At 41.3% G+C, this 24795-nt stretch overlaps 1 protein-coding gene across 1 annotated transcript in view; it reads right to left on the bottom strand.

Moving 5' to 3' along the window:
- Nucleotides 1-24795, bottom strand: part of CNTN3 (contactin 3) — a 111447-nt gene that overhangs the window by 61481 nt on the left and 25171 nt on the right. Inside the window, exon 2 of the mRNA XM_042823521.1 lies at nucleotides 7831-7964. Coding sequence (XP_042679455.1) covers nucleotides 7831-7885 — 55 coding nt within the window. The 5' untranslated portion in view covers nucleotides 7886-7964. The remainder of the gene's footprint in view (nucleotides 1-7830; nucleotides 7965-24795) is intronic.

Below are 24795 nucleotides of genomic sequence, written 5' to 3'. Positions count from 1 at the left end.
GCACGGTCATTAAGAACATCAAAATTGCAGCAGTTTCTTCTGGAAGGCTTTTTCTAATAATTATAATAATAAAAGTATTTTTTTTCGCAGCTCTGTTGTTTTCCTGAACATCTGTCACATTATTCAGCTTTAGATTTCAAACTCTGAGTACTTCCCTGCTTTCCCAACCATTGCTCACAACTGTTCTAAGACGTTCCTCCATCCCATCATCCTGTTCTCAGCTTCCCAAGGGGCTGATACAGCTTGCATTCAGCACAGTGACCTTCTACTGGAAATCTTTCTCCCCAGTGCTCCCTCCCTATTGATTTCTGTCTTTTCATTAGCAGAGAAAACGGTTCCCCCCTCCTTTGGTTTGGTATTTCTACAGACTGTCTAACCTGCAGATCTCCAGCCTTCCTAAAGCAAGGAGCTTATGCACCAGACAGGTTATGCAGGTAAGAAATAGCGAAGTATTACCCAAAATACAAGGAATCAATCAAATAGATGAGATCACTCATCCATCCTGGTCATTTATTTTTTAACAGCAGCCAATGACAGCTGCTGTTTAACCAACAAAGATTAAGCAAACATGACAAGCACATCACACGCTGTTTAAGGACAGGTTATCTACCTTCAGAAGGTTCTTTCCCCAAGGCAACTGCGACTGAAGTCAGATGACAACTAACATGCACAGCATAATGATCTATCCACGAGGGACACAGCAAACAGAAGCACCAAGGCAATGGAAGCGATCACCAACTCTTATCAAAACTGCACAAGACAAGAGTGTATAAAAACAGATGCACAGCCTTTATGCTCTATGATATTTGCAACACTACAGTTTTATTGCAAAAAAAAAGCACCTCAACACCTCAGTAAGTTACACAAAATTTAAAACTGCCAGTGGCCAAAAGTTCTCTGTTCAAACATCATAAAAATCCGTGATGAGTTTAATTACTAAATACAAGAACAGCATTTGTCATGCTGAAATGACATCAACTGGTTGGAGGTGAGGGTTCAATTTTAAAACTCAGACAGTATCTACAGCAAGAAGTAGCTGTTTTTCAAGAGGAAGTGCTCTTCAGCTCAGAGCATGAAGTAGAAATGTTAAGGTCTCTCTGAGAAGTGTTTCAGTATCACAACATTATCTACTCTTATGGAACTATGCACTGTATCTGATGGAACATGCTCACCACTGAAATGCAGACATGTGTAAACCCAGTGAACACAGAGAAAGTCCAGTAAGTCAAAAAGGGCAACAGCCTTTTCACCAACGTGGCTCCAGTTTTATATACAGCTAGGAAGAAAAAAAGATGACTGTGGCTAAGGGGAATATATTTATTCCCTCTCTTAATTCAAAGTGAATGGCTGTTTCTGCTCCCTGTCTGCTCCCTGTCTTCTTGAGTAAGGCCAAAGAATGAAGAAGATCTCTAAAAAGTCATTCTTAACAAGAGTGTGCTCCATCATTAAGCTAAAATTGGAAAAGCTCACAGCACTGAGTGTACAAGACAGCATTCGTATTAAAAACAAGACTTGCAGAAAGAAAGAGGAAGCAAGATCTGCTCTGATTCATCTCAAAAGGTGAAAGTGGGTCTTCAGTAAGCTACCACCATCTGTCATTTTATAAGTGGAAGGCAAAATGCCTGCAGCAGGGCAAATATCTTGGCTCTGGAGTTTACATGCCAGGCTGCTCGCTGGATCCCTTGCTCACCATAACAGGGGTAATTAGGCTTGATGGTATGTTGGTTTTAAGTGCAAAGAAATATTTAGAGTGGGGCCTTTCCAGATTTACAGCAGTAATTCTGTTTTCTGTTACCAGAGCTGTATAAAGTGCTCGTGATGTCAGAACTTTGAAAATCACAACTCAGAGATTAGTTCCTCATTTTTTAATTCAATAAGCAAACAAGTATTTCCTATCAATGTAACCAATCCTCTTAGCAATATATAAGGACTCCAAGATAAACAATTCTCTTGAGTCACTACTGGCATAGATGCATTCTTAACCCTATGACTGTGCATGCGTAATGTACAAAAGTATTGCAATTAATATGCAAAAATCTGCTCATTGAGAAATAGGCTGGTTCTGTGACTACTGTAATTTTTAATGAAAAACAAATTCTAACAAGAAGAATGTCACAGTATTAAATGATGATGGCTTTTCTTCTAATAGATTCTCACCCATACAGAAACCCCCCAGAGACTATCAAAATTACTGGAAGTTACTAATAACTTCAAGGAAAAGCATTATCTGTGCACAGGGAAGGTATAGCTGCCACTCTGCCAGTGTCCAAGGAGCCTTCACTAGGAAGAAAACAGAAGGTTTGTTTCCATCCCTCTTGGGAGTAAAAGAGAACCACCACACCTTCTAATTTTGTAAGCTTCCTAAACTTAATACCACCAAAGAGGAGAGCAGTGGGTCCGATGCACAACACTGTGGAGTCTGGCAGTTTAACCAAGTTCTCCTCTAAGAGTTAGGCTGACTAAAGAAACAGGAAAAATGGAAGTGAAAACAATGGAAACACCTGAATTGGCATGAAAGCAATAATTATATGATCTAGTTTAAAATGCAGATGGGATATAAGTTAACAGAAAAAGTCTCCCTGTTAACAGACTATGCTGTAAAGGACTTCAATGCCCGAATGGTTTTTATATGTTAAACTACATACTTTTTTTTTTTTTTCTCCTGGCAGGTCATTATTTAAGATGCACTGAGAATGACCTGAACATCTGGAAAATATGATCAATGCTCCAGTCATGCACTTTTAAGACTGGATAGAGAAAGAACGTTAATCGGTTCTCCTTGCATTCTGCCTTCCTACCTTTTCCTATTTCATTTTCCAGTGGAGTTTCAAACTCAGGTGTAGCACATCACCATTGACAAGAGGTTTGTTTTTCCTAACGCTCCAATGCTTCACTGGAAAGTACAGCCTGCCTGACACGGTCATCTTAGCACTGTGTATCTTCACTAGTGCAAGAACAGTAGTTCTGTGCAGAAAACATCACGTTTCTGTGTTTGAGCACATTCAGGTGCTTGAGAGGATGATGCCTGAAGGGACTGCACTGGGGGCAGGGAAATGGTCATTTCACTTGGGAAAATGCCCAGGAGAGTCAGGAAAAGCCATCATGCTCCGGGAAAGGATTCACAACTCCACCAGTGCACCGCTCAGCTCAGCACTCTCACTGGTCTGACGAGACGACCACCAGAGATCTCTCTCAGCCTACAACCCAAGTGATTCTGGGAATTGCTCTTGTCTGTTTTTTATGCTTTTGCTGATTTTTTTTTTTCTTTTGTGTTTTCTACTCATTTTTCAGCTTGTTCTTCAGAGTAATTTAATAACGATAATAAAGCATAGTTTTTAGAAGTTCACAGAATTACAGGATGGCTCGAGTTGGAAGGAACACAAAGCAGGCATTCCTCCCCCTTGTTTGAAACTTGACATACTATGTAATGCTGAATCATCACCTTGTTATCCCTAAGGTACACAGACAAAAAGACTACAGGATCATTAGCTATACAAACACAAACACAGTCCAATAAGCAAAACCTCAAGGGCCTTATTCTTTTCCCCCCATTCCATTAGATATTCTCAACATCCCCACTTTGATAAACTGAAGATTCACATAGGATAAACTGAAAGCAATTCCATACAGCACACTGCAATAAGAACCTAGTATGAAATACCTTATCTGTAAGGACAGAGAACGTCAAGACTTGTAAGTCAAGATCAGCAACATCTCCATTTCCAAAGCTGTTATTTCCTAACAGTAAATTGCAGGTAGGTTTTGGAAGAACATAAGAAAAATCGTTTTCTATAGCAAGTTAGAAGACCTGCTGATCTGTCTTGATGATAGCTTAAAAGTAATATCCTCCAAACTGTTTACAACTTGCTTCATGCTTACAGAGTGCTCTCACTGAAACTGGTCCTGAAACAACTGAACTGCATGATTCTTGGGTAGATTTTAAGAGTTTACTGCTGCAAAGCTCTGTTAATAACATTCAAGCCATTTAAGCAAAAAGGTAATGTTAGAATTAAATACATTTTTTGCTTCACTTCTTGTTTGTTCTCCAATCCACCAGCTAACATTTGGGAAATACTGGAGAGATACAACCTGCAATGGGTACAAAGCAAGGCTAGTAGGATGAACAAATACAGTCTTATACAAAATCAGAAGCACTGGCCCTTCAAAATATTACCAGCTTTTTCCTTGTCACTGCAATGGTCATTGCAAATTAATTTTACAAGTAGAGTAGTCATCTCAATAACAAACATTTTACTATTAGCTCTGACATTCGCTTTGCAAACTCCACAACACTCAATGCCAATCTGAGATATGCAAACAGAACAATCTGCAGCTAACGTAATTCCTTTCATACAGCATTCCTTTCTGCAATTACTCTTACACAGAACACACATTTACTTCTGCTTCTTTTTTTTTGGTGCTGTTTTTCTTCCCCCTCCCTTCTTCTCCCAGGAACTCATCTGGTACACCTGGTGTTGACATGATTTAACATAAATTTGCAACATTCACGCTGCGTCTTCAAGACTACCATTCCTCACAAGCAGCAGAAACAAAACCTGCTTCCATCTAAGTTGCTTTAAAACATGACTGAAAAGAACTGAGGTGACATGCAATAAAAAATACAAGAAAGATTAAAGGTCAGAAAAGCCTTTAAACAGACGAGCAAAAAAACCTTTCATGCTTCCTGAAGGAGGTTAGGTACCTCTGCACATGAACCACCATCAAGGTCAAACTGCTCTCAGTGCAGGTCTGAGGGCATCACTGCAGCAGCTCCACAGACCCTGCAGTCCATACTCCATGTGCCTGTTTGCAAGACTCCAACTGGCCATGCCTACAGCTTGCTCCTTATCCCATTCTGTAAGGAAACCCTGTGCCAAGCAAGGGTCAGCAGATCCTCCTCGGTCTGAACTGATTTCCTTTATCATCTCCGTTTTTAAAAATTAAAAAATACAGAGCATATTTAAATTCAGCACAACCCAGAAGATTTGCAAGCTTTGCAATTAAAGATAGCAAGAGTTTAATTAGAGTAAAATGATTGTTCTTTTGAAAAAGAACCCTTTACTCCACGTTATCTGTGAATTAAATATTGGATTTTGGTTTTCCCTTTTTATACTGTTTGTGTTTCAGATTTTCGCTATGATTCAAAGGATAGGTATTACATTTTATAAATGAAAAACTACAGAAAAATCAGGTTATACGGTTAGAAAGATAAAAGACTACTATCAAACGAAAAGCTTAAAGAAATAAATAGGTTTAGCAGATTAAAAAATCAGGCTTTGTTGTTGTTTATAGCATCAGTGCTCATTTAACATCAACATAACCATGAAGATACTGAAAGCATTTGTTCTACTTGAAACGATATTTGTGATTTAAGTCACAAAAGATATTCATACTCAGAAGTACTGTACTGTAAACCTAGCAAAAACCTACACCTAGCAGGTCAAAATCTGCGAGACTTCATTTAAAATAATATTTAGATAGCTAATTGTATTTGTTGTTCTAGCCTCACTCCCCAGATCGTTCATTACATCAGCTAATTACTTGAAATTTCTTTTGTTGAATAATGACTGTACTGAGCAGTTAGCAAAACTCCAAAGCTGCACGTAAGATTCAGAAATGCATACATATATTCTACAAAACCAAACTGCTTTGCTGACACCTATAATGTCAAATTGTGCTAATTCAGACATTGGAGTGGTTGATTGGCCTTGCAAGTAATTCACCAATGTTGCCAAAGACACAGCAGTAGGCACGGCACAAAGCGGACGTGCATCCTTCAAATCGTTCCAAGTCTGCACACGCATTTCTATCTTGAAGCATTTCCAGATGCAGCCCAAGGGGAGACCCAACCCTGGCCAATACAGCTGCACTTTTTGGCTAACTCAGGTTGTTCACACCCTCACTTTCTGGCCTGGAGAAGGACTGCTGCTCCATGCATTCACTGCTAAAGAAAAAGAGCAGGAAGAACAAGTGGCACAGAGCAGTGCCATAAAACAGTGCCTATAGACCTGTAGGGAAACAAGCCCCTGCTGCTCTCTCCCTCCCTGTCTTGGGCTGTGCAGAGGCTCAGAGTGAACCACATCTTTGCTTGGCATAGCACTGGACATACAGACGTGGGGAAAGCCTAGGAGCAGCAGCAAGACTGGGTCTGCTTATAAACAACCTGCTCCCAGCAGTTCAAAGAAGAATTAAACAAAACCCTTCAATTTTAAACTGTAACTTTGTGCAAATCTCATAAGATTGTTTCAATGTCAGAAACATCCAATATCTCTTCCAGAAAACAAAGTACAAAGTAGCAGCAAAAGAAAAAAAAAATCCTATCTTTAAGTCTCCTGGAATTCTATTTCTCTGAGAAAAAGTGTTTGCATTTGATAGAGACCATATTAGTTCCTTTTAGATTACAGGGAGGTATGTCAGATCACTGAACCATCTCTGGCCCTCTGGACCCGCACTTAGGGATGAAATCTGCAAATCTCTTTCAGTTGTATTCAAAATGGGGAACCACTCATCCTGAGGGCAGTCAAAGCATGAGCACAGGGTGCAGGTATAGAAGGGGAGAGGTGAGAACAGAGGCTGCACAGCACGCTGCTGTACCACCATGGTCTGCCCACCTCACTGCAGACCCTCTGCATCCCCTCACTGAAGTTGTTGCAAAGAAACATGCAACTGCTCACAACAGACCCTGACTGTAGTCCACACCATGAGCTATTTCACATGTTGAGCAATATTTGCTTGTTTCAATTAAAGCGCACACATACATACTATCCTCCCTCCTCTCAAATCACTAAAAATACCTTCAACTTCAGCCAGTTCAGCTCACTCTTCAGAGCAACCTTCCACACAGGCCTGATGAAGAACAGGCGTCATCACATTCACAGGGAGAAAATCCCTCAAGGAACAGACCTATCAGCTCAAGATTTCTGACAGCACTGATCACTGCTTTCCAGTCTGTCCTCCAGCCTACAGCCAGCCCCTTCTATGCAGCAAAGAGATGCACCACGAGGAAATTTCTTTCTGTTTGCTCTGCATGCTCAAGAACTTTCCAGACCTTTATCAAATGAGATGAACTAGTACAACAAAAGGCTTCCCTCATTGGTAGCACAAAAGTGCTACCATCACAGGAAATAAAATCATCAAGGTGGCAGTGACTTACTGAAGAGCATGCATTTTGGTAATCTGGGCCCCACCAGTTACATCTGCTCTTTGCAACCTTGATGGTGCCATCATGCACAGAAATCACCAGCACAAATCACCACTGAGGACAGCATAGGGACCTCCTCCTTCCCCCTCACACACACAGTGGCATCATTAGGGATGGGCAAGCAAACCATATGTTGAACAACCACCAAAAGTAGTCTGGGACATCTCCTGTTGCTCTGAGCAGTGATCTCAGGAAGCTAGGGAGCAACGTCTTGAATGAGACAACAGGGCATAAGGAGACCTGAAAGGCAGCACAGCTTCCCAGCACTAAAAACTAGAGGGGTATCGTCTGGCAGAGTGGGAAAGCAAATCTCTGGACTGCTGATTGGTGCAGTGATAACAGCAGTGCTCCTCACAAATAAACCCATTCTACAGTAAATGAAGCTTTGACAAAAGCTGTGGCAATCACCCCCAGCAACAGCAAGAATTTAAAGTCTCCATTTAAACAGAAACACATCCTGAAGTTATTACATCACTGTATCCACAATGCATGCGTTACCAATGGCATCTCTAATGCTGTCAAATATCTTCTGGCAGAGCTCTGTTGAGTAACTTCTGAGAAGTTATTTTAATTAATTCACTCTTAGTATTTGAAATTCTAGTTTAGCATGCAGTACTGTAGTTTGGTACCTCCAAGACAGCCAACGAGTGATACCAGGAACAGCTGTTTCCACAGCAGCAGCATCTTCAGTTGCCTCAATTCAGTAACTTTGGCTTTGTTTCAGGTGAACCACACATTTAGTCTTCCATGTGCAAGGTTTTACCTGTTAAAAGAACAAATAGCAGAACGATCACCAACTTCAAATTTAAGAACTGCCTTCATTGTAAATGCATGTTTTAACAAATAGAAAATGGACAGATGCTCTGCAGTGCCTCAGTTTTCCTATAACTGAGCCCCAAAGAGAAATACACATGTATGGCTATAGAGTGTCACAAATTAGGTAACCCAGCAGGAGCACAGCTGACAAGCACACCAATTTTCTAGTTGCCCACACCCATTTATTTGTAAGAAACAGAGTTTTAAAAGGAGAGAGAATACATGAGGTGCAATCACACACAATACAGCAGTTGGAAGCCAAACAGCTGTTAAAGAACACCTTTCATCCTCCTTGCTTTGTATACACCACACTGACAACAACCTGAACACGTGCAGTAACCAATTTGATTGAACTCACATCCACTCTCCCCTCTTCTTACTGTTTTACTATTCCAGACCTGTGCTTGATGTACATAACAGTATTATAGAAGTCTGAAAAGGAAGATGCAGCAACCAAAAATAATTTCAAAATAGAATAAAAAAATAGAATCTCAGCATGTGGCACTGAAGTGCATCAGGTGCAGTGATAAACTGTGAAATAATTTGTTAGCTTCCATTTCTACCTTCGTTACTGGCAAAATGACAAAGAATTTGCCATGCTCCATGTGTGGGGTACACTGTTCTTATTTTACTTTCATTTTTTCCTACACAAGCTGTGCAATGCATTTTTTAAAATTGTGTGACAATTGTGGCCTCTACACTGCGTGCATCACTTCCACAGCATCCCTTTTTTCCCCATAAGAACAGTGAATAGGCAAAGTTGGAGGTTCTGCAGCATACAGATCAGACCTACATCAAATCACTCCCCCCGGCACTGAGGTGACGAATCAACACACTGAAATATTAAGGGCAAAAAAGACAACCATTAATTTCGAGGTGCCAATCTGCTAAGCCTGAACATGTTCTGTTGTTTGTTCTTCTCTCCGGTGTGTTTCACATTACAGTGAAAATTTTCTCATACTTCTATGAATGTCGTGTTTGCATTTCAAGCTAAGCACCCCAGAAAGGCAATCACACAGAAGATTACCCTCAGCTGAGGACTGCATCCTCATCCCCACCCCATCCACAGCATCACAGCACAAGGAACGGCAGTTCTCATACTGCCCAACTCCACCCCCTGCCCACTTCACACTGGGGACACATCTGAGAGCACATAGAGAAGTGCACACAGCAGACAGGCTGCATGCAGAACGAGCAACAGCCTGACTTGGCTTGGAGCATCCTCCAGCAGATGTGACCCCCGGGACCTGGCTTTGCTCAGGTTTCGCTCAAGTGACAGCTGTGTGACACGAACACGCTTTTTCCTTTTCTTCTGTGCTGAAGCCAAAACCCTGAAGCACTTGTGTGACAAGAGAGTTTACCTCACACCCGCTCCTTCTCACGACAACCTAAGAAATGGCCACAATCTGCTGAGAAAGAAGTACCTTACACAGCCCAAGAACTAAGTTCTGAAAGAAATCTCAAAGCATCAGAGCTAGGAAGCCTCAGGACTGCTGCGTTTTGCATATTGTTTCTGCAGTATCCTCTATAATTTATTGACTAGTATTAACAAGTTCCGCACAGTGACACTGTGATATACTGATGAAACAGTGCTAGTACAAGCTGCTGGGCTCTATCTGCACTGTATGTTTGCTGAGGGCTTTCCAGAGGAAGCTCTGTTCCTTATCCAACATGCCCTGGGGTCAAGAGGTACAGGGCTGTAGCACATTTGGCTTCAACAAAGGCATTTTGGTGCTTTTGAAATTAACACGACTTCAATCACTTGGGCAGAGCTCTGGCACACTGTATGCAATCATCCAGAAGGATAAAGGTAAGCAGCAGCTTCAGTATCTGAACGTTTGGTTCCACTACCAAAAGAGCATGCAGAGGAAATCTGCCTCTATTTTGGAAAACGAGAAACTTTCTTCCTATAAGAACACTATTTTCACAAGAAGTTGATTGCTGCAAACCATCAAGAATGCAAACCTAGGAAATGGGTGCAAACATACCAGGAAAAAAAACAAAAACAACGGACTTCATTATACATTTGTCTTTCAGAGACAAGCAAGTTCTCACTAGTTCAACTACAGGATAACAAGAAAACACCAGCAGCCAAACAGATGGCACAAGATGAAAGCACAAACATACACTGAAAGTTTCAACTTTTCCTCCTTCGAAATTAGCTTTTCACAACCAACATACTAACACACCACATAGCACAGCAATTGATGGACAAGCAGGTCTGGGAGAAACAGAGCCTGGAAGAGGTTCAGGATCAGTAATCTTATGCAGTGACCTCAATTCTTACAACCCTGAGTACAGCAGTCAAGAAGCAGTTGTTCTCCAAAGGGGGGATTTTTATTTACATACAGTATTTGAACTTCTCAGACCTGCTTGAGAACCCAATATAAACTTTCAACAGGAAGATTTGTGATCTTTGACAAGAAAAAAAGGAAATTTCATCTTGATAAATTATGATATTAACATTCTAGTTAAAGTCATCTCCACACAGCATCATACAAATGAGAGGCACAGACTAATGAGAACCATCCCTCAGCAATTTCAAGTAGCCACATCGTTTCAAAATAAAATAAAATAAAATAAATTGAAAACATCCATTTCTCATTTCCCTCAAAATGCAATTACTAGTGGTAAAAATCAACCAGTACACTCTGTTTCAATGAAAAATACCCTCATGGTGGGCTCTCAATCTTCCGTATCATTTAATCAAGTCTCTACCTCTCGTAGCTCACATTCTAAGACTGACAAGAACCAGTGATGGATGAAAGTGTAGCCATGGAAAAGTAAAGGTGTATTTACCACACACAGTGAAAAAGTCACAGATTCAAAGATTCAACATTTTTGGTCTTTTTAAAACCCAAACGAAATACTACAAAAACCACTATGAAAGTCCTCCATTTGCACATAATTTAACAAGCTAGTCTTCCCACAATATTCCTGTTCCCTAGGCTTTCCTTTGATACCAAAGTAGCCCAGAGCTGGAATCAGTTTGCTGAGACAAACAAGAAACAAAAGTGATGAACATATGTATAAATAATAACTTAAAGCTGATCTCATCCAGTGTCAAAGTTGGCAATCTCTATATTGAAATCCACTTGAGCTTCTATCTGCAGCTGAAGTGCTGGAGTCCATTCCCTGTACTTCTCTGCTACACAAGGTGCAGTATTAAATGTGGAGGTTGGTGGCCCTGCCTGTGGCAGGGAGTTGAGGTTGATGACCCTTGAGGTCCCTTTCAACCCAAGCCATTCTATGAGTCTATGATGGGGATCCTCCACAAAGATCATATAAGAAAGCAACAGCATTTGCAATCTGAGTATTTGAAGGGATAAGCAAGATCCATGCCAGCTCACAAAGACCTGCTGATGTACTTTGGTGGCAGCCTGCTGAGCAGTGCTTAGCAGAGCCTCACCTTACAGAGCACCATGAAGGCTATCTGGCAGCTCAGCAGATCTCACTATGAGAGCACTTGCTGTTCAACATTATTCCTCCTTTCACATTCTTTAATTCCACACGACATTGGGTTTAGTGATTCTGAGTAATTTCACATTGAGGATGGCAAGGCTTTGAAAAACTGAGATGCAGTACAAGTACTATTGAGCCACTACTGGCACCACACAAAAATCCATCTAAAACACCTGAATTAGACTCTGGACACATAAGAATTAACCAATTAAAAGCTAAGAAGCATGACAAAATACAGTTAAAACCCCTACTAAGCAATACAATGACTTGTTCCAAAGAAAAGTTGGAAACGGTGCTCCAAGGAAAACTGCAATCGGCCCGGCTCCTTTGGGGGCTCATTAGATCTTGGTTCCAGCGCTGCATGGGAGCGCCACTCATTAACGAGCAGCCTTTGCAGGCTCCTAGCGGTTGTTAGGCTGCCTGTGGCTCTCACTCAGCCTCCCTGTCCCTATAGGGATATCAGCAATAGACAAATCATCCTGATGAAGCTGGGCTGTAAGAATAGAAAGATGAGCAGGAAAGTTTTCAGAGGAACTCCGCTATTAACAAGCCCTAGGTAGGATTAAAGCCATCTGCAGTGCGTCATTAGCAGAGGCTTAATTAAAAGCACCGCAGACATTTTTAACAAAATGAATTTACAAAAGCTCAGAAGAAAAGTAGCAGCAACCATTCTGCAGAGTTTTACAACTTCTGATCTTACTCTATTTATCGACTTCCAGTTGCAATCCCCTGCTTTACCTGACCATATATTCTTTGTGCTTTATACAAGCATCATAGAGCTTTATGGATACAGGGACTGCATGGATGGTTCTGGTTTACAGACCATCCTCCCTTGCCCTATGCTTTTTCTAGCCCATCCTTTTCCCAGTGGAACAAAGAAAAATTGTAATAACTGGATGCCCTCTCTCACTGTACACTAATCTCTCCACAGACAGCAACACAGTGCACCTCTACCTCACATATTATTCTTGTCATTGAGGTCTTCTCTGGATACGCCAGCACTCACTGAACCTAAACCTGCAGAGCTGTAACCACCGCAGAACAGAACTCAGCTGAGCCTTTTACCACAGGCAGTTATTTCATGTCAATAAAAGCAGAAAACTTGCAAAATAAATAATTAGGGAACGTAATTTATATTAAAATTCCTCAGGAAACCTACACTATTTTAAGACCGCTAGCTTCTACAGTTCTGCACATTAACCTCTGTGCCAGCAATTTGAGAGCCTCTTCAAATCTAGCCAGAGGTCTTTGCTTTGCACGCAGTTCGACCACCTGTAGGGACTGCCTGCCTCAATCAACTTTGGTACACCTATGGGAAAGCTTTACAAAGGAATCAGCTTTGCATTCTTTTTTTTTCCCTAAGTACAGGGGAATGTTTATCAGAATCTTTTTCAACTATTTCAATTAAATCAACTATGTGACAAAATTTCAAATTAGCAAGTCATTATAAGCAATATTAACTCCATCCCCAACTCACATGGAATACAGTTATTGTGAGCACAGTAAAATCAAGTTTGACAACGTGTTTAGCTACCATCATTCAAACCTGGTTTATCAATTTTTGTGGTGGTACAGTGAAAGTCTTACACTGACAGCCAGTTAATCTTTCCAGATCAAAAAAAAAATATAATACTGAAGATAAACAGAGTCATATTTACCAACTCAGGGATGACAAGAGAAAGCATATTTGCACAGTTCACTCCTAGGACCTTCAACCTTATCTTGAAACCATCTTTTTCTGTTCAACGAAGCAGCAGAAGCTAGCACATCCCATGAAATGGCATGTAATGGACCAGATTAATCAGAAACATTAAAAAAAAATATCTGACATTTTCTTTCCATGGCATCTGAGTTAACGAAGATGTAGAGTAACAACAGAAGGGCCTCTACTCACAGATGAAATAGCAGTTATTCAGACTTACATGTGGCCTACTCTTTAAATGCACAGCATCAGCTAAGACACATGATTTCAAGCATGCACACTGCTGATAAAAACCTCAGATCCTGGCCTTGCTGCCTCATGCTGGTCACGGAACTCCGAGGAGCAGACTTGGAGATTTGCTGCAGTGTTCACACAGATTTTCCATGCCCTACTCACCATCAATCTCACTTTGAGTTTCCAAGTAAAATGCCATCATTGGTACCAAAAGTATACACAGCTCCACTTCATGCAGGCAGAAGGACATTTTTAGCATATTGAGACTTTCAGGTTGAAATTTCTTCATAAAAGTTCTCAAGCTACAGTAATGAGAAATCGTGTTTATTCAGCACAAAGAAAAGTTTGAAATTCCCCAAAAGTGTTATTAAAGTTTAAACATACGTATTTTTTTCCACATTCAGCCATTGCCAAAAGCTAACTGCAACTTCTCCAGTGCTCCTGCTGACCTCCAGCACTGTGAGCCTTGGGATGCTAATGATGCTGCCAATGAGCCAGTACTTCAGGCTTCAAAAATACAAGTGGCCTTAGTATGAACACGTGGAGGATAGTGCCTGGTGAGGTGCAAGTAATGCAGCATTTCTTCCAAAATATCTCATACAAATCATTAGTTTAAAAGTTTATCTTACTCTGCATGGTTGCCAAAATATAACTCACTGCTTCCCACAGCATGCACTGATTTCATAATTGGATATTCCTTGACCCGAATGAAGTTTATTCATCATACCCCAGAATGCACCAGTACCCAGTGCTGCTGCAGTGGGGGCTGGAGAGCCCAAGGGACAACGGTTAGGGCTCCCTACAGCACCCCAATACCCCAGTGGGATGCAGTACCTACAGAGAGGTACAGCACAGGACAGGCAATGCTCTTCCTACCCTTCTGAGAGGCTTCAAATGCTAGGAACTGGAATTCAGGCATGTCCACCTTCCCAAACCGAGGCATCCAGGAAGCAAACAAATACCAGAGAGCAATAACAGACCAGTCTCAAGCACCTGCAAAAACATTCCAAGCATTTCCTAAACTCGCCCCCTAAAACACAGTATGTAAAGCCTTCCGTAATATAGGCAAAGAGAACATAAGTAAAAATTCTATGTTTTATGAAATACGTACACTCACAAGAACATACATTTCATATGCAATCTTGTCTTTTCTTTAAAAATACCTACAGTCTGGGATCGGAGGAGTTTGATGGAAGAATTCACCAATTTCAGCACAGAACTGAGCTCCAGGAGTTATTGCCTCAGGTACCCTTAATCTAAGTCTGTGATTATCACACTCTAAGTCACACGCAAGAAAATAATCCCCTGCAGGATAGAGCTCTGATATGAAAGGAAAGAGAAGCTCAAAGTCATGGCTGAATGGTTATATCTGAACACGTTTCAGTTCCTTCCTCCAGCTCCCCATTTCTTATTTGAGACCCAGGCAGCTTAATCTGCACTGATGTCAATGAAGTTTCACTGTAAAAGTTATTTAGTTTGAGACTTTCCTCTTGTATGGATAGAAAGAAAGTTCCTCAGTATTTGTATGCATTTTTGTGGTTGTTTGTTTTTTTAAAGAGACAGTATGAGATATTACCCGAAAATGTGAATACAGCATTTAAGCCAAATTTCAGACCTGTGATAAAGACAGCAAATCCAAAATGAGATTCTAACAGGAAAAACACAAACTGCTGACAGGTAGAATGTCACCCACTGGATAAAGCACTGAGATGCTCAGTAGGTTACTGGGGCTGATTAGGGACATTGCACTGCATAACAGAACAAAACCATGGCACCGTTACTATTAAGACTGTAGAATATGGTATTTTATTACTATTATTTAAATAGAACACTCCCCCCTCCACTCCTCATTCTCTTTTTTGCCCCCTGCACAGCATTAATTTGGACACATCCCTGCACAGCCAACTCAGCACCAGCAGACAGCACACAGACACCCTACCACAGAAAGCAGAGGGCAAAAAGGACAAAACAGCAGTGAAGCGGCAGCCAGTTACCTCACTTCTGCACAGTTCAGAGATCATAACTCAGATATCCCTGTTACTTACATCTCAAGAAAAGAAACTCATTCTGAACATAAGACCACCATTCGAAACAAGCAGAATGCAAGAAATTAAATTTCAACAGAATGTTCTTCCATTAACACTAGGAGAGGAACTTCAGGGTCTATCCCAAGATTAATGCACAAAGACGGTAACCACATTTGGTCAGTGGCCAAGAAGAACAGTACTAAGTGCTAGACTGCAAAGTATCTCTTTTATCCTTCTCAGGTAACAAGACTTCACTTCTATGTTAAAAAAAAGAGTTGAGAAAAGCAGTGTGTGAATTACTTAACAAGATCTCCTTAAATACCAGCACAAGGTTAATGCGATAAAGACTGCACTGGCTTTGCTGGGTAAGTTTGTCAGTTTTGGTTAAAGAAACACTCCTGGAAGGAGCAGAGAGCTAAACAGAACGTACAGAGATAACATTCAGTGGTGATGAACTTAAGAACGTGTGATGTACTGGAAGATCAATTTCCTGACTAAGGAACTAAATCCAACTTAGGAAACATCTGGCTGACAGAGGTTCCGAAAACCAAAGGAGGAGGAGAAGATGGGAGAGGGAGGTTAATTGCCTTGTAAAGCATTAAGAGTAATTGGATACAAAATGCCCTGGCAGGAAAACAAATCCATGGAAAGGTCAAAGAAAGAGATCAGGAATTTGAGAACTCCAAATTTAATTTTTCAGGTTCAGGAGTTCTATTTTATCTCAATTATAATCTTGTTCTGCAATCATTCATGGCTGCCCGAACAAGTTGGAAACGGAGTTACAAAATATCTATGCTCAAACAAAACTTGTTGCTTTTCTCACTAAAAAGCTCGTATTTTTCCTCTGATTCTCAAACATTACTTTTTCTTCACAGAGAAGAAACATTCTTTTCCGCAGCATCTAACAGGGACATAGCAACAGGTTCCTGCTGCCACAAGATGCTATTTTCCTCTGGCCCTCCAAGGTTCACTTTGTGTCTTAATGTACTTGGCACTGCTCTTGCTATTAATCGTGTACTGCAGACCAAGAGAAAGTGCCTTTCCAGAATGACCTCCAACTAAATTCATAACTCTTTAAGAACTAATAAATGCACTGAACTAGAAAGCTCAGTGCTTCCCCAGCAGGCAAGCTTCTTCACTCTCTTTCACAAGATTCACTACCACCTTTCATTTATGGCACCGAGTGGAAATTGTTTGTATATATTTTAACAACACTTGTGCGTCAGAAAAATGCCTGTAGACAACAGAAATGGACAATTACACTAGAGACATGGCATACAGCTTAAAAAGCTATCCCCAGCGATACACAGCTTCTATCTGTGATGGAACTAGCATCACCCTGTGTCCAGAGCAAAGCCTTCTTGATAATTCCACATAACACTTCCCTACACCCCTAAGACCAGGAGGAAGCAGCCCTTAGCACCTTTCAGCACCTTTTCCTACAGAAACCTGATGAGATCAGAGATCTTCACCACTGCATTTTTCTGTAGTCACTCTCATCAATAGGAAATACCTGATGTGAAGAGCATACATGTGTACTCAATATGTATCAGATGGGGTCTTCCCCTTACTCACAGAGACAAATTATTTTGAGTCGAATATGAATTCCAAATAGTCAAGTTCCCAGTGCATGGCATGAAAGATGCTGCAATTATTACAAGTATTTGAGAAGCCTCTGCATCCTTCATTGCATACAATGTGAAAAAAGACTGGAACTCAGGCTAAAACAGGCTCCCAAGAAGAGATTATGGCTCTGATGAGGTATTATTAAAGCAAGAACATAAGGCATAAGCTGCCCTAAGAAAAGCCTTTGCAAAATTATTGGAAACCATGCCTACAATACTCATGTTTCCATAAGAACATAAGAAGCAATTTTAGTTCTTCAAAAGGATTCAGAAGCCTTTTTCTGACCAACAGGATCATTAAATTCAACTGATACAAAGGAATAAAAGAAGTTTTCCAGGCCTAGTACTAAGGCAAGCTCTCAGGACTTTTTTCACATTCTTATATTAATTGGATCTACATACATTTAACAGCGGGGGAAGAAAACCCTAACAGAACTTTGGCAATCAATGATAAAGTATCACTGCAATTTTACTTCTAGGAATAACAGCTTTTAGACAGAAGCGTCCAGAGTTTTTAAAACAGAACTGTTTGTACTCAGACTTAGTGGACAACTTGTTGAGTCTTCTGGAAAGAAAGAGTGAGCCAGAAGGGGATGTGGATCCTTATGAATCTGGAATCTGTATGAGATGCTAATTAAAACTGCAGGCAGCTAACTCTCTGCAGTGTTCAGGCCCAGACTGACACACTTCCTGAGAGTCAGATGGAAGTGGAGACTTTTCCCTCAGGTGAATGAAGAAGGGAACCGAGGGCTAAGCAGCAGCATGACACAAAATCTCCAGCCCTCTGCTGCTGTTCTCAGGTTTGTATTATATAAAGCAAATCAATTATCAAATCTGTGATTTGTCCATTACTTTTTTTTAAAAAGTCTGAAATACAATAACCAATGAATAACTCATTTTTGGAACAAGTTTAGACAGAGTGCTCATATGTCTATCAGTGATTTCCATGCTAGAGGCCTACAAACAACTCTCATCTTGCTACAGTGGAAGAGGCATCAGGGAGCAGCAGCGCTCCACTACCACACCATAGCCAGGAGGTGAGTTAAGGGGATGGAAGGACTCAGAACCCACACCTACTCTGTGCTGAAGAACTGTGTCCATCTCAGAACGAAAGAGAAGCGGTGTATGTTTCAGGGTAAATCTCACCCAATGTGTTTAGTGCCTTCCATACTGCTTTCCATCACTTTCTGCACGTTTTACTGATGCTTTTTTAAAATCACTACTATGCCAAAGGGAGCTTTCTGTTCTGTCAGGAAAACAGACAGGCATGAGCAGCTAATTATGCACATTATCTAACCTATGGACTTGAGATGTTCAGATGCTCGAAAAGGAGATGACGTTACGCTAAAATCGCTTCAAGGCAGGAAACACGAGGTGGTGGAGTTTTGCTAAGCAGCTTAAGGTAGTAGCTTTGCATAAGGAGCTTATGCAACTTTCCCAACTCTGAAGTACGTTCAGCAATACCAACAGTTTTCAAGTTACATCTGGGATGGTGCCTCCTGAGTACTGTTACTCTGCACTGCAGAAAGAAGAAAGGGGAAAAAAAAACATCTATGCATAGACCCACTAACACTTAGATCCAGTTCAGTAGAGGAGACAAGTGCTATATTTGTACTCCTTGATGTTTCCCTCTTACAAAATTGGTATGTGCACAATAAGCCCAGTTTCTTGGACAACAAATGAGATTGTTTTGCATTTTCAACACAGAGCCTAAGAAGCAACTGCTTTACAGTCATCTGGAAATGCTTGTAGAAACAACACAGTTATAAATACTCCAAGTATTTTAGGCAAAGAACGGACTTCTGATAAACTCTGTGGTTTATTTTCAGATGAAAATCAGCCCACAGTGCATCCCAGCAAAAGATATTCTTGGGACAGGACAGGACAAGGTCAAAGCCAGCAGCGCTGAAGAACAGCTGTGCAGAAGGGCTTCCCATTGCCTGATGAAACACACAATGCAGCATCCAGGTGCCAGCAAACAAACCAGTTACATAATACCAAAGAACTTCTTATGAAACGAAGCGCCAAGCAAGAGCCACCACGTTATTTTGTTCTCCAGAGAAGAGGGAAGGAATCACAGAATGGCCAGGGTTGGAAGGGACCTCAAGGATCATGAATCTCCAACCCTCTGCCACATGCAGGGCCCCCAGCCTCCACATTTAATACCAGCCCAGGCTGCCCAGCGCTCCATCCAACCTGGCCTTGAACACCTCCAGGGACGGGGCATCCACAGCCTCTCTGGGCAGCTGTTCCAGCACCTCCCCGCTCTCTCTGTAAAGAATTTCCCCCTGACATCCAAGTTTGTACTTGTTACCATCTAACAGCCACACAAAAAGAGCACAGTTAAGTACTGCACCTCTTCTGTTTGCATTTTAAGCTTACCAAGGAAAAAGGATTCTCAAGTAGACTAAACCACATCATTCAAAGCACTAGAAACACAGCTCTTCATCAGAACTATACAGATCTGTAGTTTCTCTGCTGCTGTATTGCTAAAGATGGTCAACTCGAGATTCAAAGTCCAATAATTACAACAACTCTAATGAAGAACTGGAACATCCATAAGCAGATGAAGCTAAAGATATGAAAGGAAAACTACTGCTTACACGTGACTACTTCAGTAATTGTACTCGAAACCACAAATCCTTGGCTAATTCTTTGAAAGGTGTCAGCACTTCTTCCCACTACAATTTCAACAAAACTCTGTAGAATAACAAAAACATGAGACAAGGAGCAGTAATGAGGAACACAGCAGACCTCAAACAGAGGGGTGGGGAGAAGGGGAAAAAGAAAATAATTAGCTTTCACGTTAGCTTTTGTCTCAGAAATGGCAAAATTAACTATTGCTTAGTCAACATTAGGAAATAAGGCAAAACAGAAAATGCCCAAGCAGGAGGCAGGCACTGCAGTGAGCAGCTGCTTCCTGCTACCTTGCCAGAAGGCCATCAGAGCGTGCTGTCCTTATGGCTGGTCAATATCCAACCTAAGGAAGGCTCATCTTCATCAAGAGCATGCAGTCATTTGGTCCACCTCATGCTTTTTCATTACTATTATCGTGGTACGAATAATAAAATCTTTAACGATCAAAGCAACAAAACAGGTATCTTCTCTGGTGGAAAATGCTCAGTGTACAAATAGAGGCTATTCATATGCCACTAATGATGTGCACACAAACCTAACGAGTACACAGAACATCTCTGTCCGATCAATAAATCTTTACTCAGGGGAGGTGCGTGCTGCTTAAAAATGTAAGCTTAAATGCCTGAGCCGATGCTATGGACTGCAGCTGGAGACCCCACACGAAGCACCACAAGCCTTACCAACCAGAGCTCTGCTTTCCCCAGCACTCATCACTGTGAGGCTTCAGCCACACCAACACTTCTCCAACAGCAGAGCTGGCATCACCTGCACCTGGCAATGAGCAGACACAGGGCTGATGCAGGTCAAATTCAAGGGTTATAGAATAAGTTACTTGATTTCTTTGCCCTTAGCTGTTCTCTATCTATTATCCAAAAGAAAAAAAGAAAAAAAAAAACACCATAGAAAACTGCTTTTCACCCCACAAAGCAATGACTGACATAAAAGAAACTTAAAAACTTATGTTTCCTGTATTGCTTGAGAGTGTTAAAAACTCTACAACTCAGCCTCAGCTCATGAATTCTGCAAATTTGTATCTAAAACTCTCATTTCTACTGTGACCTCTTCCCCATCTTCTTTTTTATATGAAAACATCTTCTGCAACCACCTGACCTCAGCAGCTTGCTTCAAAATTAACAGGAGAGGTAAAAATAAAAATAAAAATCCTAAAGATAAGATGTGAGAGCTAGAGACTGATGCATAAAACGTATAGCATATGGGTGATAAACATAAAAGCCCTCTCTGTTAAAGTTGGTTTAGTTTGTCTGTTTCAAATCAGGTTACAAAACAGATTAAAAAAACCAGATCAATTCACTTTCCTCAAGCAAAGAATCAAAGAAGCACTTTTCCATTTTAATGCTCTCAGGCTTTAACTCAAAAGGAAAAAAAATGAAAAAAATCCCAGGGGACGTTCAGCAGGGAGCCTCAGCATCCTGCCAGCACTGCCCCTCCACGGCAGGGAAGCCAGGTCATGGGATGTGTTTCAAGTGTTCTGCCCTAAGTGTTGTTCTACAGACCAAACAGTAGATATTCACCAAACCTACAGAGCCAACCTGCACATTTCCAACATTTTTGCATATTTCAGTCCTCAACATTTAAAGGGACTCTAAATATTTAGTTATTCTTTTAAGCGTGGCATTTGTTCATCAAGTCGCACTGTTTCCTCCCCATTTCCATATTCTGGTGCTCAGTCCCACTCAGCAGATAACTCAAGTTAATACACAGAAATCTCATTTTGAAATAGCAAATTCAATCCTGGTCATGCCCCAAACTTACAGCAGCAGGCAGTCATCCATTCCGTTCGACATCCAGCCCATCCAACAAGCACATCTGCCTGAAGAGAGGGACTGGAGCAATTTACAAATCACCTCCCTGAAGATCCCAAGCTATGTGACCCATTTAGAGGTTTTCAGTGATACAAATTAGAAAGATGTTGGCCACAGAAGAAAAAGGAAACAACAGCATTATTAAGCACAGATGGTACTGTGAATAGATTTTAGGAGAAATTCCGTAAAATTTGACCTTTTATCTAACAGTTAATCCACCCATTAACCACCAAGGCAAGTATTTATGCTCATAAGTGGGGAACAGCCACAGGGGGGATCAAGGTAGAAATCCACCTTCTGGCTCAGCTGCTGATTCCCTTTCCACTGTTGTCAGTTGACCAACTTATCCCTAGCAGCCTTTAATGGAAAAGCACCACCCTTCCACTACATCTCCAAAGGACTGACTTTATACCTCCGCTGATTTGACTAACAGAACAGCTAAACAACTTTTGCTTCCATTAACGTTTGCAGCAGTATTGCTCAGCAGCATTTGCCAATGATTTAAGCCATTAAGCAGTAATCCAGTTCACAAGACACAGAGGCTGGAAAAGACACTTCGAAGAGAAAACCCAATATTTATATTCTCCTACCAGCCTGACCACCATTCCCAGGGAAAGCTTCAATTCACCGCATCCTGCAGCTTCTGCTTCATTGGAAAGGCAGCTACACGAGAACACTTGGAAACCCCAAATAAATTACACCCATTACTCTGTAGGAGTTCTTATGCTAGCCAATTTGCATATTCACATGTAATCTCATAATAAAGAAGAGAGAAAAATTACAGAGTCTATCCTTTCAGTGTGGACTCTCCAAAGCAGATACTCATTTTCATACATTCATCTTCAGTCAAAAAACACACTCTCCATGTATTTAGTCAACACGAGCAAAAATTAGGACAGATGGAAAGGAAAGGGTTGGAGCCAGTTCTAATACATAACGAATGCCAGCTCCTGTACAAAAACATTAGGAGTTTTCCTAAAAAGCCAGATGCAGACCTGAACGGTCCAAAAGCCAGCAGCACTGCTCGAACCCAGCACTTAACAGGCATCTCTCAAAGGCAGCAAGGCTGCTCACTTGTTTTAACTCCAATCAATCAATGTTGAAATAAATTCCCCTATGATGCAGTACAAATTTTCAATGCAAAGCTTGCCTTTTAATAACTGTAAGACACTCTATTCTCAAATTCCAAGGTTAAAGAGAACTTAACTGACATCGTTAACAATTGCACTGTATGGACCAGTGAAATGAATGAAGCCCAGATTCATGTGACAGAGACGCTGTTAGGGTTTAAGTTTCATACGCATTTCAGGGACAGACATTTACAACTCAGAATGGAAGCAGTGGCCCACCAACTATTCAGGTACACACCCCACTGTAGAAGAAAAACAAAATCAAAACCAACAGTACACCGTAACAAGAGAAGACCCATTCCAGCAATAACTCAGCTCTGCTCTTTACCTACAGACTCGGTTCCACATGAGCAGATATGTCTTGAGATGGGCACCTGGCTCCCAAGCTACGGGCCAGGGGTTCCTTCTGTTCTGGTGTTGAGGGACAAAGCCTGAAAGTGTGACAAAGCACAGCCTCCTTCCTGTCCTTGTGCCCTTCGCCCGTCCTTCTCAGTTGGCAGCACCAGAAGAAATGAAGAGCACCAGCTGTTCCTCCAATGCATTTCTGGTTTCTCTGCAACTATCCTTTCCTTCGGCATTCCAAAGGACTACATTTCAAAGGAGAAGGGGTAGAAAAGAGAGCATGGAGAGATTTAACAGCCACAGCATTCGTGGAACAAAGCCCTCAACACCATCACCTGAATGAATGGAAATAAACCACATCACACTGAACTTCCTAATGAAACTGTTCTAAGAAAGCCCAGTGTTCCACTAGGTAGGAAATAACAGAAAATGGTGTAATATGATTTAACTGCTTTACAGCAAGAGGAAATACGCTCACTGCAACCCTGAGATCCCACCTGCCTGCAGCAGGGCTGCCACGTGAGGCTGTGCCACGGGGCCCACGGATGGCTAGCATCCCTGGGAAGGAACACAAGCTCAGAACAACTGCCAGCAAGAGCTGTGGAAAAGACAACACAGATCTCTGCAGTAACTGTGGCAACACTAGGGAAAAAATCCCACCTTCAAACCCTCACTGCTTTGATAACACGCAATAATTATCTGTATAATCATCATCCCACACTGCTCATACCATTACATTTATAAATCATGCTGTTTTAAAATAGTGTATCAATTGCAGCAATTATTTGAAACTATTTAAATATACCCTCTGGTCTTACTGTAAGAAACGTTACGAGTTTCCTGCAACAAAAAGTTGACTGCAGACAGAAAAGTCAGCGGAATAGCCTTAAAGATTATATGGACTTTAACTCCAAATACTTTATAAAATGCTGATACGCAAAGAATTTCTCACACAGCATTTGCATAACTGAGAACAGTGCACAAAGTCCAGATTTGAAATTCTGAATTTAAAAAGAAAGGGTCTTCTGCTAGTCTTAATAACGGAAAGGAAAGACTCTGGGTGCACACAGGAGAAAGAACATGCTAATAACTCTTGATCACTTTCAGCCTGCTTGCTAGGCTTCTATACACCTCTGTTTCTAAGTTTTAAGAGCAGATTTCAGAGCGGTGGTTATCCAGAAGCACATTCCAGGAGCACAGCACGCTCCCATGGAGGAGCTGCTGGTGGTCAGGCACTGACCTAGCAGAATCCCGTGCTTTACAAATTACCCTAGTAAAAGATACATGCATGCACAGCCTTTTCTTTTTATTATCATTTACAATCTACATCAACACGTTTGGCTGACACGTTAAAGAACCAAGGATGCAGCACAGAGCTCTCCTACCATTCATTTGCACATTATGCTGACCTGCACTGTACTTAAAACAGAAAGTGACAAAAAAGTTACTATTTAATGAAGAAAACGGCTGTTGTAGTCAATACTGGTGGTTTTTAAATCACAAACTTTGGAAATAAAGACATTATTTTTCTGCAGATACAGGTTACACCACGGCACAGCCCCACTGCCCAGGCAGCACTGCTGCCCTGAAGCCCACACACAGCTCAGGCCCACCAGAGCTCACTGCCTGGCCAGCAGCTCTCTTCCATCAATATTCCAACCATTATTTCCATGATGCTCCCTAAGGTAATGGGTAGCAAAGACAAGACCCTGTTCCCTCAGGTATACATGCAGCCCATTTGACCAATCTGACTGAAAGGATCAATGGGGAAAAAGGTACCTTTAGCTATTTGCATA

The sequence above is a fragment of the Centrocercus urophasianus genome, unplaced genomic scaffold (genome assembly GCF_019232065.1).
Source record: "Centrocercus urophasianus isolate 14NV4802_14NV808 unplaced genomic scaffold, USGS_Curo_1.0 seq_22, whole genome shotgun sequence".
NCBI classification, from domain to species: domain Eukaryota; kingdom Metazoa; phylum Chordata; class Aves; order Galliformes; family Phasianidae; genus Centrocercus; species Centrocercus urophasianus.
The sequence above is the reverse complement of the archived record's forward strand: the minus strand, read 5'-3'. Positions and strand labels throughout refer to the sequence as shown.